This window comes from Dicentrarchus labrax, unplaced genomic scaffold (assembly GCF_905237075.1).
Source record: "Dicentrarchus labrax unplaced genomic scaffold, dlabrax2021, whole genome shotgun sequence".
Taxonomy (NCBI): domain Eukaryota; kingdom Metazoa; phylum Chordata; class Actinopteri; family Moronidae; genus Dicentrarchus; species Dicentrarchus labrax.
The window spans coordinates 29440496-29457984 of NW_026136707.1; the positions used below are offsets into that span (position 1 = coordinate 29440496).

The window sequence follows — 17489 nt, forward strand, 5'->3', positions numbered from 1 at the left end:
ATAATCTCCCTCCTTGGATTCGATTTAAGGACGCTGATTGGCTGAATTTAATGTCATACATTCATATCTTAAATTAGCAATTGGCTTAACTGCTACATCGACCCGCCTCCTGGGGGCGCTTTCTCTATCGGCCAGAGCTGATGAGGCTTCAGACAGGCAGAGGATATTTTACACATATTACTGGCTGCATTCCATATTTCAAACACACAACTATTGACATACTGATATTTTTATCATTATTATTATTATTTTTAATTTTTTTATTTATTTTAATTTTTATTTATTTTTTATTTTTGTGGCTCAAGGGGGGCGGCGCCCTCTATTGGCCCGCCGCCACTGGGAAACGGTCTGATGAAGGCCAAGGGAGGAGTCGTGGGGACCAAGCTGAGGCCATTCTTGGACAAACTGAGTCAGGTGTGTTTGGTAAAAATTGTGCTTTTTCTCTGCTCTGTCTCCCTTTTTTTACCACACGCACTCTTCCCAATATGAATGCACACACAGCACAAATCCTCTCACTCAAGGATAACTCCATTTCTTAACATCATCTGCCTTATACAAAACAACTACATACATTGATGATGTACACCTTCATAGAGGGAACATCAGCCAACACCCAGTAGATACATGTTACCTTGTGCTTCTCACATATGTCAGAATCATCAGAGTAAAGTAGAATTGAAAGTGTGAATTTGCACTGTTGTAAGGTTTTAACTGAATATTTAAAAAGCACCTTCTTCTTGTCATGTGATATGGCCTTTTATTGTTCTTTATGTATCTTGGGGAGAAAACTAAAGAAATGCAGTGTATACTGTAATTACAATGATATTTTTATTTCATTTTTTTCCAAACGTTTTCAACAGAGCAAGAGCATATCAATGGGAATATGTTTCTCATTAATGCCATGTTATATTTTTGGCTGCTGCTTCACTTTGAATGCATGTTACACAGTTGAATTGTACATTTCAACTTTAATGTTAATGTTAGTGATTCATTGGTGTTAATAACAAAATAAAACATTTCATTATATATTGTATTTCAGTTGCTGCTTTGTGGTAAAAGTATATGCATAGAGAAAATGATTACATTGATTTGGTCAAATTCATCAAAACAAAATAACATTTACATAATTGTAGTGAATAATATATCTGCAGACATAGAAGGAATTTAAAATGTCAAACAGAATAAATGTAATAAAATGTACTTATTGACTTCATCACAGTAAATATCACTGATATATAAGATTTACTTTATGACAGCAATGTCTCGTATATGAAAATATATAATTGACTTTACTCAGTTAAACTAAATATAACTTGTAATGTAGAAATAATTAAACAACATTTACTTTATATTTTTACTAAAGTTTAGTTGAGTGGTGAGTAAATTTGACTTGATACTGGCAACTGAGTTGTACTTGATATTTCAGCAGTAATATTTACTTAAACATTGTTACAGAGATTATATTAAGTAAATCTTACCAGTTGTTTTTTTCAGTGTCCTTTCCCCCCTTTTCCTTTGCATGGACAGGGAGGGACACACTGGAGCTGGCCAAGGCCATCTGGCATCTACTTTTCTCCACCAAAAACCTGAGGTGGACCACACTGCACAGACCCTCCTGACAATGGACAATATTATACAAGTGTCTGATGTGATGAGAGCACTGTGTCCACCATTCACTGAGGAGGAGCATGGAGAGGAGGAAACCAACCAGCTTCCTGATGGAATCTACTTTCTCTTCCTTCCTCCCCTGCAGGTCCAAGGGCTGTATGAGGCAGAGCAGAGGGGGAAAGAGAGGGCAAGGACATGAAGAAAGGATGCTCCTTGGTTGTACACCGCTCTGCATTCATGGTAAGCTTTTCAGTTTCTATTTCACCTTTCATTTAGAGTTTTATTTGGTGGTGCACTGCCTCATCTCTTGTGTGTGGAGTTTCATCCAAGGAGCTGTGACTGTTCCTTCCTGAGCGTGCAGCACGGGGAAGGTACGCCGGGTCACCTCACTTTCCTCTCTCAACCAATAACACAACATATTCTGACTGTCAATCCCCAACAAACAGCCACCCTCCTCAGAGTCCTCTGAGAGTTTGAACGCACGCACAAACCCTAACCGTCCTGTATCAGCAAACCACAGAGCCACTAACACCCACGTTGTTCTTTTATTTTCTGACAAATGTCTGTCTTTACTCTTCTGTTCTGTACACATTCTTTCTGTCTTTGTCCTGTTGTTCTGTATTTTGTTTCTTGTGTTAAAATAATAAAAGAAAACTCAAGAACATCCTCAGAATTTAGATCAGGCCAATGTTTTTGTCTCACTAGAATCACAGAACTATTTACAGAACAAGGTTTTTTTTAATAAAAGTTGCTATATTTTCTTAAATACAGACACATTTTACACATTTGATACTTATTAAAAGTAAATTATCTGTTCTCATGTTAGCCGAGCACTCCCTCAGCCCTATACTGCACAGCTTTGCACTGAACCGTGCTCCAGCATTCTTTAAACACAGTTGGTTCCACCTAGACCGGCTCCACTGGAAGAACCACATTGGTCAGCAATGTATTCCTGTTACTTCTAATGCCTAAGAGGAATGCTGTACTTTTACTGTGTGCTGGTTGAAGTGTGTATAACGCTGACAGCGATCTGCAGCACGCTATCATCAACAGCCAGCTGGCAGAGCAGTTTAATGCTCATTTGAAAGGAATCAGGCACCACCTGCCCAAGTCTAATATTTATGCTGTCAAATGTCTCATTTCTGACTTGTTGTCGTCATACATGAGTTATCTTATGAAAGGATGTCAGATGTGTTTTTACAGGTTACACAAAGCAGTTCTGTTGTGTCATATCACACATTTGGGATTCATTGTGGTTGTTATTAAGTTCACAAACCATGGTTACAGTGAGAGATACAAACTATGATGATTCAGTCTATCTAACCTGCTGCCACTCCCCGAGTGTCTCTCTCCCTCTCTCTAACTGTATGTGTGTGTGATTGCCTGAGTGCAGACAGGTTCCAGCTTCCAGTCCAACCCTCAGCCCCAGGTTCACACCCACCAGCCCAAGCTTGCCCAGGTCTGCACTCCCTCTCCCCCTCTTTTCAATAAACACTAGTTTCCTATTAAGTCCCTGTCTCCTGGAGTGTCTGCATGTGTGTTCACGAGCTCAGTCTCAACACAAACTGGTTAGGGGGTGAAAAGGTGAGAAGGAGGCGTGAGCCGAGACAATACAAAGCGGCAAGGGGGTATACTCTGGAGATTCTTTATTTTAGTTTAAAATAAGCTGCTGAATACTGATTTCTGATGACTTTAACTGGTCACAAGATAACACAGTTACAATATTCAACAAGTGAAGTAGAAAGTCTTAATTCATGAGATCAAGATTAGTATTTTTGTGTCCATGATGGTTTGAGATGTGTCACTCTGTTCTCCACTGCAGTATAATAAGAATACCTTACAATAAACTCAAAGGTACATTTAAATGCTGATCCAGGATCAGTGTCATTACCCCAAATTTAATATTTACTGACATTAGAGAACACTTTAATTCAGTCCTGTAGCTCACACATGCCAAGACGTTTGTACAAAACATAACAAACTTGTGTTTTCAGCTGTGTTTGCTCTGCTGCTCTTCCAATGCGTGCTCCTTCCAACGCCGCACACAAACTTACACACTACTAACTTCCAGCTAGCCCATCCGTGTTCACGCAGCACCACAGTGGAAGCAAAGCAGAGCAAACAAAGCCAAAACACAATTTTGTTCTGTTTTTCAAAACATCTAGGAATGTGTAAGCTGCAGGACACTTGGATTACTTCAGATGAGCAATATGGAGACATTTTTTGGATGTTTGAAGCCAAGTTGCCGTTCAATGCAGTTTTGTGAGAAACAAACATCTCGGCAAACTCCCAGAAGAGCATGATGAGTCCTTCTATCGGCATCGGGGTGAGTAGACGATGACAGAAATTTCATCTTAGGGTGGCTAAAATGGGTTTGAGGTAGCTTGTTAAAGGCACAAGGACAAGTTCAGGAACTGTTTGCATAGAGCATACGTAGCCTATCGTTTGGAGAGGCTTTTTAACCTTAAACTCTGGAAAACATTTGACATGCTGGTGCATCTTAAAAGACATGCTTACTATTCCTTTTTATCTTAAAGAACAGTGTTTTGCTCTGAGGTTCTAAACGTCTGTTTCTGTATCATGAGTAATATCCTACAAAAAGCAGAGCATCTTGACACTAAAAAGTGCGATATTTGGCCCCTCGCTCTTTTCATGCCCACACTCACATCCGTGACCCATTAAAAATGGCCCCACGAGCCACCAGTTGAGAACCTCTGGTTTAACTTGAAAATGCTGATCTAACTTCTTTTCTTTTGTCCCCAAAACGTAGCCACTCCACATGGCCACATACAGTATTTAATACAGTGCAACAAGTTCAAATAAAAATGACATCATTAAAACGAGAGAAAAAATAAGAAAATAGACAAATAGCCACATTAACAACTGTGCCGTATACATGTGCACTCAGACTCAAGTTTGTTTCGCAGAGACAGGATTTTCGGGGACAGCTTAAGGACATCAAGCTCTAGAAGAAGCTTTTGAAAAACTTCCAAAGTGTACTTTGTTTTTGGGGGGTAACTCAAATTCATGGCATAAATGATGCTCATGAGCAGGAGACAGGCCTTTGTAACACTTCCATAGTTGTCAAGTACCTCAGTCCCTTCAATAACAATGGACACATCAGTGTCGGATGCACCTTCATCTTCTTCACTTGTGTGGAAGACACAGATCCTCAGGACTTGCTCAGCCTGGTCCTCTTGAACTTCCTCTCTGCTGATATCCTGTAAAATATATGTGAATCCATGTTCAGGTGCATAGTACATATTCTGCTTCATTTTCATTTGGAATAGTATGTATATTCTGTGATGATGGTAAACCTCTTACAACTTATGAATTGCAAAGCACTACACAATTTTGTTTTTACCTGAATAGCCAGATGGCTTTTCTTGTGACACAGCTTGCTGTAGTTGCTGTTTGAGATGGCACTGTGTCAACTGTACAAAGTTGTTGCTTTGGGCTTAAGGACAAAAACACAAAGACAAAATAATACATTAAAACTACAGAATACTACAAGAAATACTACATTAAAACTAGAGGATCATGTAACCAAAATGAACTGTACCACTGTCAAACCAATGTATTTTGGATAATATTTGAAAATATGGCTCTGATCTAAAACATTACACCCATTTCCACATGTGTTAAATCTTAAATGAAGAAAATCCTGCATTTTTGCCGCTGTGATTCTGTTCCTCTCCTCCAAGAGCATTGCTGGTCTAGATTCACGTTGTTGAGAGAGAGCTGTGTCATATGCATCAAGAATAATGCAGAATCCAAATTGAAACAGTGTAAACGGAATCAGAATAGAGAACAATGAGGCTTCATATCAAATTATGAGCAAAATATAGACGAGGGGATTAGAAAGAAAGGGATCCAAACAAGGTGATGGTCCTTATGAAGCATGTGGAAGAAAATGATCACAGGAAATGTTTTTGGATAGATCATTTGAATTTTTTCCAATTTCCACAAATGAATCTGAATTTCAGATACTTAAGGCTCATCAGTAGCTCTATAACAACTCAAAAAGATGGAAAGTGCATCATTTCTACAAGTGGTGGTTCTTTTAGTTGAAATAAGACACATAAAGTATTTTCATATATGGAATAAAAATATACAGCCACAGTAAGAAACAAATCTGAAATGCCAATAAATGAAATCATATTTATCCTGATAAACTGAGTGACATTTTGTGGGAATGAACATCTCTCCTGACCTCTGTTTGCTCTGTCTCAGTAAGATTTTAGATTTGTGGCAAACTACGAGTACACTGCAAATGAACAAAAACCATAGCTTCCTCTTTAGCTTAAATAATGATTAGCAGCAGGGTTTTGGTGAGGTCTGGTAGAGGCTCTCCAAACCGACGCTGCGGATATTTGAAACGTTTTCTCTCCTCCCTTCCCCTCCTATGTGTAGCGGTTGTGTACTCTGTCGTTGCCTTGAGTTCATTATGCGAAGGAAACTCATCATTTTGGCAAACCCGCCATTTATCCACAGCATCTAGCGAACTATTAATTATACAGTCAGTCCCGGATTCAAAACACTATTACAAACACTATTAAAACTTACTTGGTATTTCTAAGTTCATGGGCAATGACTATGAAACCTTTGAATATTATGTGAAAATACACAATAAAACTTACTCTTCCCACACAGTTTATTTATTACATGAAAGACATATATAGTTTTACTTGAATAATTCCAGTTCTCACTGATACTTACAATTAGAAAATAACAATTGTGACAGTTAACCTAATAAATATTACTACACCAAAAAATGTATGGCTGAACAGACACAGGAAGGAGCGCCACCTAAACACACTCAAACATTTACAGGACAACTAATGAGAAGATGTCAAAGTACCGCCCACAATGTTTGATTGACAGCTGATCTCTGTGCAGTGAAGAAACGCCACAACAATCAGCTCTCAGCAACAAACATGAAGACAAAATCAGTTTAAGGATTCAAACTCAGAGTTTAACACAAAGTCCCTGAAATGACTTCTGTCTATTTCAGTTTATAGAACTCAGCAGTGTCTCCAACACTGTAATAAAGATAAAGTCCAGCATAGAGAGGCTGAGTGAATGTGGTCTGGACTCTGTGGAGGAGAGTCATGGTTTCAGAGACGCTGTAGAAGGACAGAATACCTGCACTGTGATCCAGATACACTCCAACTCTGGAGGACTGAGGACCTGAGACAGGAGTTGAGACATTGTTGTACCAAAAGTTATAACTGTTATTGTCACAATATAATGACCAAGATTTGTCATTGTGTCCAAATCCACATTCATATGAGCTCCCTGCTCTGCTGATATTCTTGTATGCGACTGCTACACGAACTCCTCCCCCTCTCCACTCCACCTCCCAGTAACAACGTCTAGTCAGACTCTCTCTACTCAGGACCTGCTCCCATCCAGTGAATCTGTCTGGGTGACTAGAATAAGACTGATGTTGACTCATTCTTGTTACTTTTCTGTTCCCCTCAGATAATAACAGCAGTGTGTGTGCTGTGTTTGGATCCAGTGTGAGTTCACGTGAATATTGTAAGAATCCAGCTCTGGTCTTGGGCTCTGGTTGTGACAGTAAAACATCCACTTCAGTCACTGTCAGTGAGACGTTTGTCCATTTGTCCCTCAGAACGTCCTGTAGTTTATCTCTGAGCTCTGACACAGCCGCTGTCACATCCTCAAAGTACCTCAGAGGACGGATATTGATGCTGGATGTAGATTCACTGAGTGCTGACAGTGAGGGGTAGTTGTGTAGAAACTGGGTGTGGTCCTCTGTGTGTGACAGCTTCTTCATCTCAGCGTCTTTCCTCTTCAGCTCAGTGATCTCCTGCTCCAGCTTCTCCTGAAGCTCTTTGACTCGACTCACTTCAGTTTCCTGCTGGGATCTGACCTGCTGCTTCACATCAGAGCTTCTTTTCTCCATGAGACGGATCAGCTGAGTGAAGATCTTCTCACTGTCCTCCACTGCTTTATCAGCAGAGCGATTGATAGCCTCCACCTCCCGTTGAAGCTCCTTCACATCTTTCTCTCTGTCCTGGATTCTCTGCTGGATGTTTTGTCGACTCACCTCGAGCTCTCTCTGCCTCTCAGTCCTTTCTGCTGCAGCTGAGACTGTGTCGTGGCCTTTATGTTCATCCATCAAGCAGAGATAACAGATACACTGCTGATCAGTACGGCAGAAGATCTTCATCACCTCATCATGACGAGAGCAGATGTTCTCCTGGAGCTTCTTGGAGGGGTCCACCAGCTTGTGTTTCTTAAAGGAAGGTGATTCATAATGAGGCTGGAGGTGTTTCTCACAGTAAGAAACCAGACAGACCAGACAGGACTTGAGGGCTTTCAGTTTTCTCCCAGTGCAGACATCACAGGCCACATCTTCAGGTCCAGCATAGCAGAGATCAGCAGGAGCAGCTTGGAGTCCAGTCTTCTTCAGTTCCTCCACTAAAACTGCTAACATGGTGTTTTTTACCAGGACAGGCCTCGGTGTGAAGGTCTGCCTACACTGAGGGCAGCTGTGGATTTTCTTCTCATCCTCTTCATCCCAGTAGCTTTTAATACAGTTCATGCAGTAGCTGTGTCCACAGGGAGTAGTCACCGGATCCTTCAGTAGATCCAGACAGATGGAACAAGAGAAGGTTTCTCGGTCCAGCTGAACTCCTTTCTGCGCCATTTCACCTCTCAGTGACAACGACTGTCTGAGTTTCACTTCCTTATAAATGAGGCCGGGTTGAGCTCTGATCTCAACAACATGTGTCTCTGCAGTGAATGGGGCCTGTCAGCTCTTGCTCATGTTGGTTACACCCATCTACAAACTGTAGATCTGAAGGGGAGGGAACAAGGAAATACATGAACAGAGTGTAGCTCGCTGTGTTTGAATCAGGAAGAAGAGGGAGGGGTTATCGAGGGTTTAAAGTTCTGTTTTATTGTCATTATACAACACAGGATTGCACAATAACATGCAGTTGTAGTCCTCTCCACTCACACACTGAAAATGTCAAATTCAAATGGATAAAAACTGACTGGAAAGGAGTAAAAGATTCACTGTGTCTAACTTCTCTTCCTGTACAAAGAGGAAAAACAGCTCAAGATGGCAACATGAAGAAAAACATCCAAAAGTTACTCACTGATTATTAAATCATAAAACAACTATCAAAATGTTACAGGCCTCAAGCATGAGTTACCCGTAAGCAGGTATAGTATCCTGTTTTGTGCAGGAAAAGCAGAGACAGGAGACGTTACTTGTGATCGCTCAGCAGGCTGTTCTCTGTTTTTATTTAACAGAATCTTTCTTTTTCACTTCATTTAAACCAACTTAGTGTTTTGTTCACAACAATCTTCATTTTGCAATTTACATGACATCAAGCTTTAAGGTTCATATACTAACCCACTGGACTGACATTTTACAAATGTACAAAATGACTGCTGAATGAAACAGAAATCAAATTCAAACTCCTAATTTGTACCATTGTTCACCAACAGTGACTGCTATTTAGGTCCAACACCACATTTACAGTAGCATTAATACTTTTAAGCCCAAGCTGTTCACATTTTTACTAAATTCTTAAACACAAAGTATACATAACAATAACAGGCCATCATTACAAAAATACCTTTGCCCTTTTTAACTTTACCAAAATATTTGATCTATATATTATTATTATTATTATTATTATTATTATTATTATTATTATTATTATATTATCCTGGTAACATGACTTAGATGAACGACTTAACAACTTTACACAACTTGTGCAGGGGCGGATCTACCGGGGTGGCATAGGGTGGCAAGTGCCACCCTAAAAGAAAGCCTTGCCACCCCTGCTGCCACCCCAGTTGGCAGCAACGAATTAAAAGAAAAGTTACGGCATTTGACATTTACGAGCGTGAATCTCCAATGTCCGACTGCACTGAATGCAGCACGAGATAACGTCAGAGCGGCCGGCAAGACACTGATTGGTTGGAAACACTGAGTGGCGCGAAGCGAGGGAGCCAGGAGTCGCGAGGACAGGAGAGACGGGAGGAAAGAGGTAAAAACTTATTAACTATCGATCAATAAATTGAATTATAATGAAAGCACAGTGCGAGCATACACTGTAACACATTGACTGTAGAATTTACAGTAAATAGCTGGCAGAAAAAGTTGCCAGTAAAGTAAAATTGCTGTTAATTACTGTAAAAAGGATTACAGTATATTACAGGATCACTTTTACAGGTTTTTGTTGAATATAAATTACAGCAATTTGTTGTTGTTGTTGTTTTGTTTTTTTTCGGAAAAATCTAGTTTACAACATTATCTTGTATTCTATTCAAATTACAGAGGTTACCTGGCAACTAAAGTTGCCAGTAAATAGCTGTTAATACTTCACAATACAATATGTTGTTGTAGAATGTTTTTACTGTTCATTTTTCTTTTTCACATTAGCAGCTTTGCAAAATATGCATATTGAATGAGACCAGGCTTGCTGTTACTCCAAAATTCATCAACATTAGATTTTCTTCACCTGTTAAATAAAACCAGAGTCAGAGCTGCAACAAAACATCTTTTATTAAAACTCAATAGTTTTACAACATGCCTTCAGAACTCAATTGGAATCCCCATAAATGGTATGGTATTCATTTCTCAATTATTATTGAGAAATGAATAGCACTCTCCTATCTGCCTGTTAAATATAAGGCTTCAGACAGAAACTGGTTAGCCTAATTAAGCACAGACTGGAAACGGGGAAACAGCTAGCCTGGCTTGGTCCAAAAGTAACAAAATCTGCCTACTAGCACCTTTAAATCTCACTTTTAACCTTTTTACTGTGCGTTATGTGCCTTTAATGGACGTGGTATCGATCTTCTCATCTAACTGTCCACCAGATAGCGAATAGGTCAGCTTTGCACTGCAGTGAACGGAGTCCAGATGCAAAGCATATTTTAACCAGCTAAAACAATCTATATCAGTTCTAGTGTACGTTGTATAGAGAAAATTCACACCGCTTTACATCGCTGTCAGACGGCCCTTATACCGTATAACTCACGTATTCCTTCGCATAAGCGCAACTTTGCCCGCTGCGGCCGCACCGTATTATGCCGTATGCGTAGGAATACGTGATGGGAATTGCGGCTCTTTTTAGAGAACCGGTTCTTTTGGCTCGGCTCACTAAAATGAGCCGGCTCTTTCGGCTCCCAAGTGGCTCCTCAGATTTTTTGTTACTTAAATGAATTGATTACAAAATGATGTGTAAAATGAATATCTAATGTAAATACATACATTATATCAAATGTTTATTATTTATATGGATTTATTAATATACTCAACATGGAATTTTAAAATACAAAAACAAAGACCCATCTCAATTAGACAAAAAGCTGCTCAATATGACATTTTTAACTATGCAGTCTACACTCTGCCTTTGAAGCGTCTATCACATATATACATATATGTCCAAACTTTACTACATTTTCTGTCATTCTCATTTTCCTCACCTTTCCAGTGTGTAGTCTCTGTCTATGTAGCAAGTTCTCTCGCTCTGTCACGTCTCCCTCCCACCTGTTCACATGCTCACTGTGCCGTGTGTGTCTGTAACCCCTCCCGCCACCCTCCTGCTCCTCAGTGTAGATACACAGACGCCGCCACACATCTTGACCAATCACGCAGCTTTAACAGAAAAAAATGAGGAAAAACGGGGGAAAAAATCCGGATCTGGCTCCCAATCAGGAGCCGGCTCCCGTCGTTCACTTCAAAGAGCCGGATCGTTCGGGACCGACCCATCACTAGTAGGAATACGTGAGTTATACGGTTGAGAAATGTAGTGCCAAAGGAAAGGGCCGTCTGACGGAGATGTAAAGCGGTGTGAATTTTCTCTATACAACGTACACTAGAACTGATATAGATTGTTTTAGGTGGTTAAAATTCGCTTTGCATCTGGACTCTGTTCACTGCAGTGCAAAGCTGAGCGTCTGTGCTGGAGCAGCTCTCTGCTTCTCCAAACTGAGGGATCGCTGAGCAGCAGCTAATGTAGCTAACACACCGACTATAGATAAGTACTTCATATGAGCCCAGTTCAAAAAACCCAAACTATCCCTTTAACTCTATCTATCCGAGTTAGGGATATAATGTGAAAAACGCCTGCTGTTGTTGCCGATGTTCACCATATCTCTGGGGCTGGTGCTGGAAGAACAACAGATTTTGCAGCTGCGCCGGCTAAATCCATTATTCACACTATATCCCTAACTCGGATAGATAGAGATATGGTTGAAAATCTGCAAAATGTCCCTTTAAGAACAATGTCCACTCATATAGTGGGGAAGACAAGAATCCTCATCTTTTGCATATGACTTACGCTCAAAGCCATTCAAAGTCCATGAATGGCCTGAGGAGAGAGGAGACGTGAGGATTGACTGAGCTGTTCTTCTTCTCATGTATCTTCCCACTTCTTTGGCTGACCAGCTTTGCTGTCTTGGTGCCACTGATGGGGTTGAGTCCAATGAAACATCTGAAATCACAAAATCACATGAAAAGAAACTTCATGAAAAAACTGCGCTCACAGCTGCTCCACAAGAAAGAGCAGAATATCACGTTGTTCAAGACAAGCTCATCATTTGCCCATCCAATATGAAAAACTGCAAAACATGAAAAAACTAAAATTAGGCTGTTAATCATTTTTCATTATCATTTCAGTTGTGCTGTCCAGGCAAGCTGAACCAGGAAGTGGCTCTACAATGCAATGACTAATACAGTGGAAATGTCATAACGGTTAAAGGGATAGTTTGGAGTTCTTGTCAAAAGATTGTATGAGTTACTGACCAGTAGTAATATAATTGCATCAACATAGCCTCAGGCAGCAGGTACTCTGGTTGGAGATTTCCCGACTGCTTGCTCCTTGTACACCAGATTCAGATTCACTTTGCTAAAATAATGGGTAATTACAGTCAATAACACAAATAAAACATTGTTCTCACCACAGAGCTGACTTCGTGGCCGGTGTTTCTGACATCAACTGTGCACGTGCTCCTCTTTCAATTTAATGCAATCCCATATCAACAGTATTTAACTGTAATACGCATCATCTACAGTCAGAATACAGCTCGCCTGTCATTTTACAATATGTTACTGTGGGAAAATGCTGTCAGCTACTGTCATTATTTTGGACCCATGATGCATTGCCATGTACAGTTATACTTTGTAAAATGACAGAACAAGAAGTTACTGTAAAATTTGACTGTAGAAATTACAACAATGTGTTACAGTGTAGTTGCAATGCTGATTTTGAGATGATAAAAATCAGGTTGAAGAACGTTATTTCGCTAACTGTACATGTAATGTTAGCTAGGTCTGACGTTAGTTCTGTGTAAAATAGGCTACAAAAGCTAATATTGATTCAACGTCTGTCAACGAAAACATTGTTAAGTTACTTTGAATTTTACAGAAATGAAGAGGAAAGGTAGCATAGAAAGGTTTTTCTCACCAAGTACTAGACAGAAAAAAGGGGGAAAAGGAGAGTCCTACCACTCTAATGGAGTTCACTCAGTTTTTGAAACCATACGAGGATGTTTTTTATGAGTTGTTCAGCTTGTGTAAAATAGCGGTTGTTTTACCTGTGAGCAGTGCATCCTGTGAACAAAGTTTTTCATCTCTCAGGCTCATAAAGACTTATTTACGGTCTACTATGACAGAAAAGAGACTATCGAGTTTGGCTGTACTCAGCATTGAATCAAAACGCACAAAAGCATTAGATCTAGATACATTTGTGAAGCGGTTTGCTGAGCAACATGGAAATCGCCGCATTCAGCTGTTATAGGAATGACAACTTCATGTTATGCTCACTGGTGAGCCTTTACAAAGCTGTTAAAATGATGACCTCAACAGAATCTGCACTTTAAATTTCTGTGTGTGTGTGTGTGAGAAAGAAAAGTTTCAAATGTGACACTGGTGTAAATGGTGTAAACAAAATGTCTAAAAATTGTTCAAGCTGCTGAGGGACAAATGGGGAGAATGTGTGTTCTGAGTGAACAATAAAAGTCCAGTACCTTGTTTGAGTGCCGTGACCCATTTATTTCCACAGTGTATTTGTGCTCACCTTAGTACAGCTCAGTCCATAGATCTTCATGGGTAAGTATTTCTTTGGATAGTTTCTTCTGGTACACATGCTGCCTGCAACGCTGCCTCTCTGATACATCTGCCACTCATCACCTGTGTTTTACCTTAATGCCTCTCCTGTGATAATGCCCCACCTACAGTAGTGTTACCATACTTCTATCTCCTATTAAGTGAGATCACATTGTATGGTCACTTATTCCTAATATGAACTGTTTCACATGAAACCTCAAATGCAAGACATTGATTGCATGAGATTAAGTTTGTCTGTATAAGTTTGTAAATGGCAGCCCGTGCCCTTTTGTAGTGTGTACATACTATTTGTCATCAAACTGTGATTAAATTCAGTATATATATACGTCTGCCATATGTTGCCACCCTTCAAAAATTCCTGCCTCCCTCTCGCCACCCCATCAATATTTTTTCTAGATCCGCCCCTGTACACAACCGTACTTCACAAAGCTTTGACAAAACAAATACAAGACAGAGGGTATGTCAAGGAGCAGGGACCAGAAATAAAAGAAGTATTAAGAGGAGCGAGCAAGATTTCATTGCAGGAAAACTCAGTTTCTTAGCTGAGCAAACTACTGTTTTACACATCAAACGTTGTCAAAACAACATAATGAAGTCCTTATAAAAAAAAGTCCTTATAAATGCTTTGTGACAAGATATGACACACTACTAACCTGTTTTGTGCAGGAGAAGCCTCACGCAGCCCTACTAGCGCTCACCAAAGTGGACACTCCCTCTTGTGGCACAACTGGGAAATTGCACTTTTAAAACTACTACTCCCATGTCTTGTAAAGATTCATTAACATTTGACCTTTTCACTGGCTAATACACAAAACATTTTAACAGTTGTGACTATACATTTGTAGGCGTCACAGAAACATTTTGAATGAATTTAAAGGAGTAAATATGTTGATTACACCAGAATACAATGAAAACAATACAATTAATGTTACATAATTACATTCATCCTGAGTTTTATATCGGAGGTGAGAAGATATTAAAGTCTGTTATTTACTTGCTAATTAAAGAAAATGTAAAGAACAAGATATTAGAATCAGAGTGAGTTTTATTATAAGAAGGTTTTCAATACAAGGAATTTGCCTTGTTATCTTTGTACATAATAAACATAAAGTGCCAAAAACTATAAATAAAGGAAACACGGACTTCAAGTCAAAAAGCACAAAAATAAAAACATTATAAAGAGAAAAATAAACAATATGTACAATATGACTGTTATATATATTTTTATTTTAGCTCTTTGGTTGTTTGAACTTCTTTAATGCAGGACGAGGCTGTTTATCAGAGGTTCTGTGAATATAGTTTGTGTTCAGGTCTTCAAAGTCAAATCAAACAAAAATGCTGAGATATGTCTACTGTATTTATTTTCTAAAGTTTTCTAACACCCCATAAAACCAAGAAGGCCTCCCGACCTACTAAATAACTAAAGAATACATAATACAGACAGAGAATTGTATAAAAGGTTCCCTAAAATATCAGGAAAACTGGCCCAGGCCCACAGTGGGACGTTGTGGGGAGTGAAAATATGTGTATAAATCATTTTCCAGTGTGAAAGCACTTGTTGGTGGAAGGCAGAGAGTTTAACAGGCAGTTTAGATATTACAAAATCACATTTTAGCAAGAACTCGATGCCACCCAATTTCTTAAACACAAGTGAAGATAAAGAGAATCAAATGTCTTGACCATTCTTAAGAAAAGATTGCAGCCATTTAACCTTTACTACTCCATTCATAATTTCCAAATCTATAGCTTTTATCCCACCTGCTTCATAGCCTTTAAGCAAATTTCCTTTCCTGATGTAATGATGCTTATTTCTCCAAATAAAGTTAAAATTGAATTTATTAATATCCTTTACGACTTTGGGAGATATAGCTAAAGAGTATGCAGGGTAGATCAACCGAGATATAGTTTCTGTTTTAGTTAGCAGAGTTCTACCAAACAGGGTCATGTCTCTCTGCAACCACAGGTTCAGTGTTTTCTTACATTTATCAACAGTATCTTGAATGTTCTTTTTCTCTCTGGTATCAGGGCATCTGGTTATCCAAATTTCGAGGTATCGAGTGTCTTTTTAACAGGTATATTATATAATGAAGTGTCCGAGCAGTTGTGGATGCTCATGAGTTCACATTTGTGGAGGTTCAACCGGAGGCCTGAAGCTTTAGAGAACAGCTCAATTGTTTTCAAGGCCAAAGGAACTTGTTCTTTATTTTTCAAGAACAATGTTGTGTCATCAGCTAGCTGACTCATTACTACGTCTTGACCATTTATGTTTAAACCCTCGATATTGGATTTTTTTATATTAATGGTTAATAATTCAGTAACTGTAATAAACAGAAGAGGTGAAATACTACATCCCTGCCTTATGCCTCTTCCTACTCTGAACCTGGGGCATGTACCTTCTGGGAGGGAAACACAGCTGTTGATATCTGTGTGCAACATAATAATCATATCTAAAAACTTGCTGCCAAATCCAAAGTGCTTCAGTGTATCAAAGATAAATGTATGTTCAACAGAGTCGAATGCTTTATAGAAATCCAAAAATAGCATAAAACCATCATCCTCTATTAAATCACCATAATCAATGAGGTCCTGAACCAAGCGGATGTTGTTGTGGATGGATCTTCCTCTGAGGAATCCTGAGTGACTTGGGCTAATAATCTTTGATATGCCTGATTTTAATCTAGCTGCCAACACTGAAGTGAGAATTTTATAATCTGTATTTAAAAGAGTGATAGGTCTTAAGTTGCCCAGGTGTCTCTTATCTTTCCCAGGTTTATGTATTCATTTTATTACGCCCTGTTTCATCGTTGTCATTAATTCTTTGTTATTTATACATTCATTTAAAGCCTTCAGTAGCAGTGATTTGATGTCTTCCCAGAAATGTTTGTAGAAGTTGGCTGTTATTCCATCTGGGCCTGGTGCACGATCAAATGCTATTTTTTTGACGATACAGTCAAATTCACCCATTCTTAAATCCTCCTCACATATTTCCTTAAAATTATCATCAATTACTGGAATCTCCTCCTTCATTTTTTCAAAAAATAGCTTAGCATTTCGTTCAGAGTATGAAGATGTATAAAGTTTGCTGTAGAAATTGAGAACCTCTTTTGTGATTAGATTTGTTTCTGTGCATTCTTTCCCCTCTATTATGAGGCTGCAGATTGCATCTTTCTCTTGTCTACGTTTTTCTAAATTACAGAAATAAGAAGTATTTTTTTCTCCATCCTCAATCCACTTGGCTCTGGATCTTATGTATGCTCCCTGTGCTCTATTTAAGTAAAGTTCATCAAACTGCGATTGGAGGATGCTGATCCTTTCTTTATCTTCTGCACTCCAGTTTAACTTGCTATAATATGAGAATAGTTCTTTGACCAAATTAGTTGCATTTGCTTTTCTTTCCCCTTCTATTTTTTTGCTGAAATAAATTGAGTAGTTTCTAATTGTAAACTTTAAATATTCCCATTTCTGTATTGAAGTAGCCAGTGTGTCATCCTTTTGGATATCTAAGATGATCTTCTTTATATTGTTACAATAAACCTTATTTGTTAACAACCTTGCATTAAATTTCCAATAACCTTTGGATTTAGTAGACATATTGTTTTTAGTTAGACTCAAATTAATTATACAATGATCACTCAAGGGGCTATTTGAAATATTTGTTCCTGCTGCATGTTTTAAGATTGAGTTTGATGTCAACCAGTAATCAATTCTTGATTTGGCCTGTCCGTTAGGCTTAAACCAAGTAAAATACCTCCTTTCCTTA

At 38.9% G+C, this 17489-nt stretch overlaps 1 protein-coding gene, 2 long non-coding RNA genes and 1 pseudogene across 25 annotated transcripts in view; 2 read left to right on the forward strand and 2 right to left on the reverse strand.

Moving 5' to 3' along the window:
- LOC127367612 (tripartite motif-containing protein 16-like) overlaps nucleotides 1–17489 on the reverse strand; it is an 86630-nt gene that overhangs the window by 23387 nt on the left and 45754 nt on the right. For 6 of the 16 annotated variants that reach the window (XM_051407617.1, XM_051407616.1, XM_051407615.1 and 3 more), the window contains one exon: nucleotides 6245–6967. The exons of 5 other annotated variants lie outside the window; for them this stretch is intronic. In XM_051407617.1, coding sequence (XP_051263577.1) covers nucleotides 6614–6967 — 354 coding nt within the window. In that variant the 3' untranslated portion in view covers nucleotides 6245–6613. Of the gene's footprint in view, nucleotides 1–3239; nucleotides 4830–4972; nucleotides 5066–6244; nucleotides 6968–17489 lie in introns of those variants that run through there. 5 more of the 16 variants (XM_051407629.1, XM_051407627.1, XM_051407625.1 and 2 more) reach the window with 4 other exon arrangements.
- The window catches only part of LOC127367617 (uncharacterized), an 85146-nt gene that overhangs the window by 16528 nt on the left and 51129 nt on the right, over nucleotides 1–17489 (forward strand). For 5 of the 8 annotated variants that reach the window (XR_007885514.1, XR_007885517.1, XR_007885513.1 and 2 more), the window contains exon 2: nucleotides 306–414. The exons of the other annotated variants lie outside the window; for them this stretch is intronic. This is a non-coding gene — a long non-coding RNA (uncharacterized LOC127367617). The remainder of the gene's footprint in view (nucleotides 1–305; nucleotides 415–17489) is intronic. 8 annotated transcript variants of the gene reach the window in all.
- Nucleotides 1855–3117, forward strand: LOC127367620 (uncharacterized). The gene is made up of 2 exons (XR_007885520.1): nucleotides 1855–1979; nucleotides 3002–3117. It is a non-coding gene; the product is annotated as an uncharacterized LOC127367620 (long non-coding RNA).
- LOC127367616 (E3 ubiquitin/ISG15 ligase TRIM25-like) lies at nucleotides 7512–8424 on the reverse strand (annotated as a pseudogene).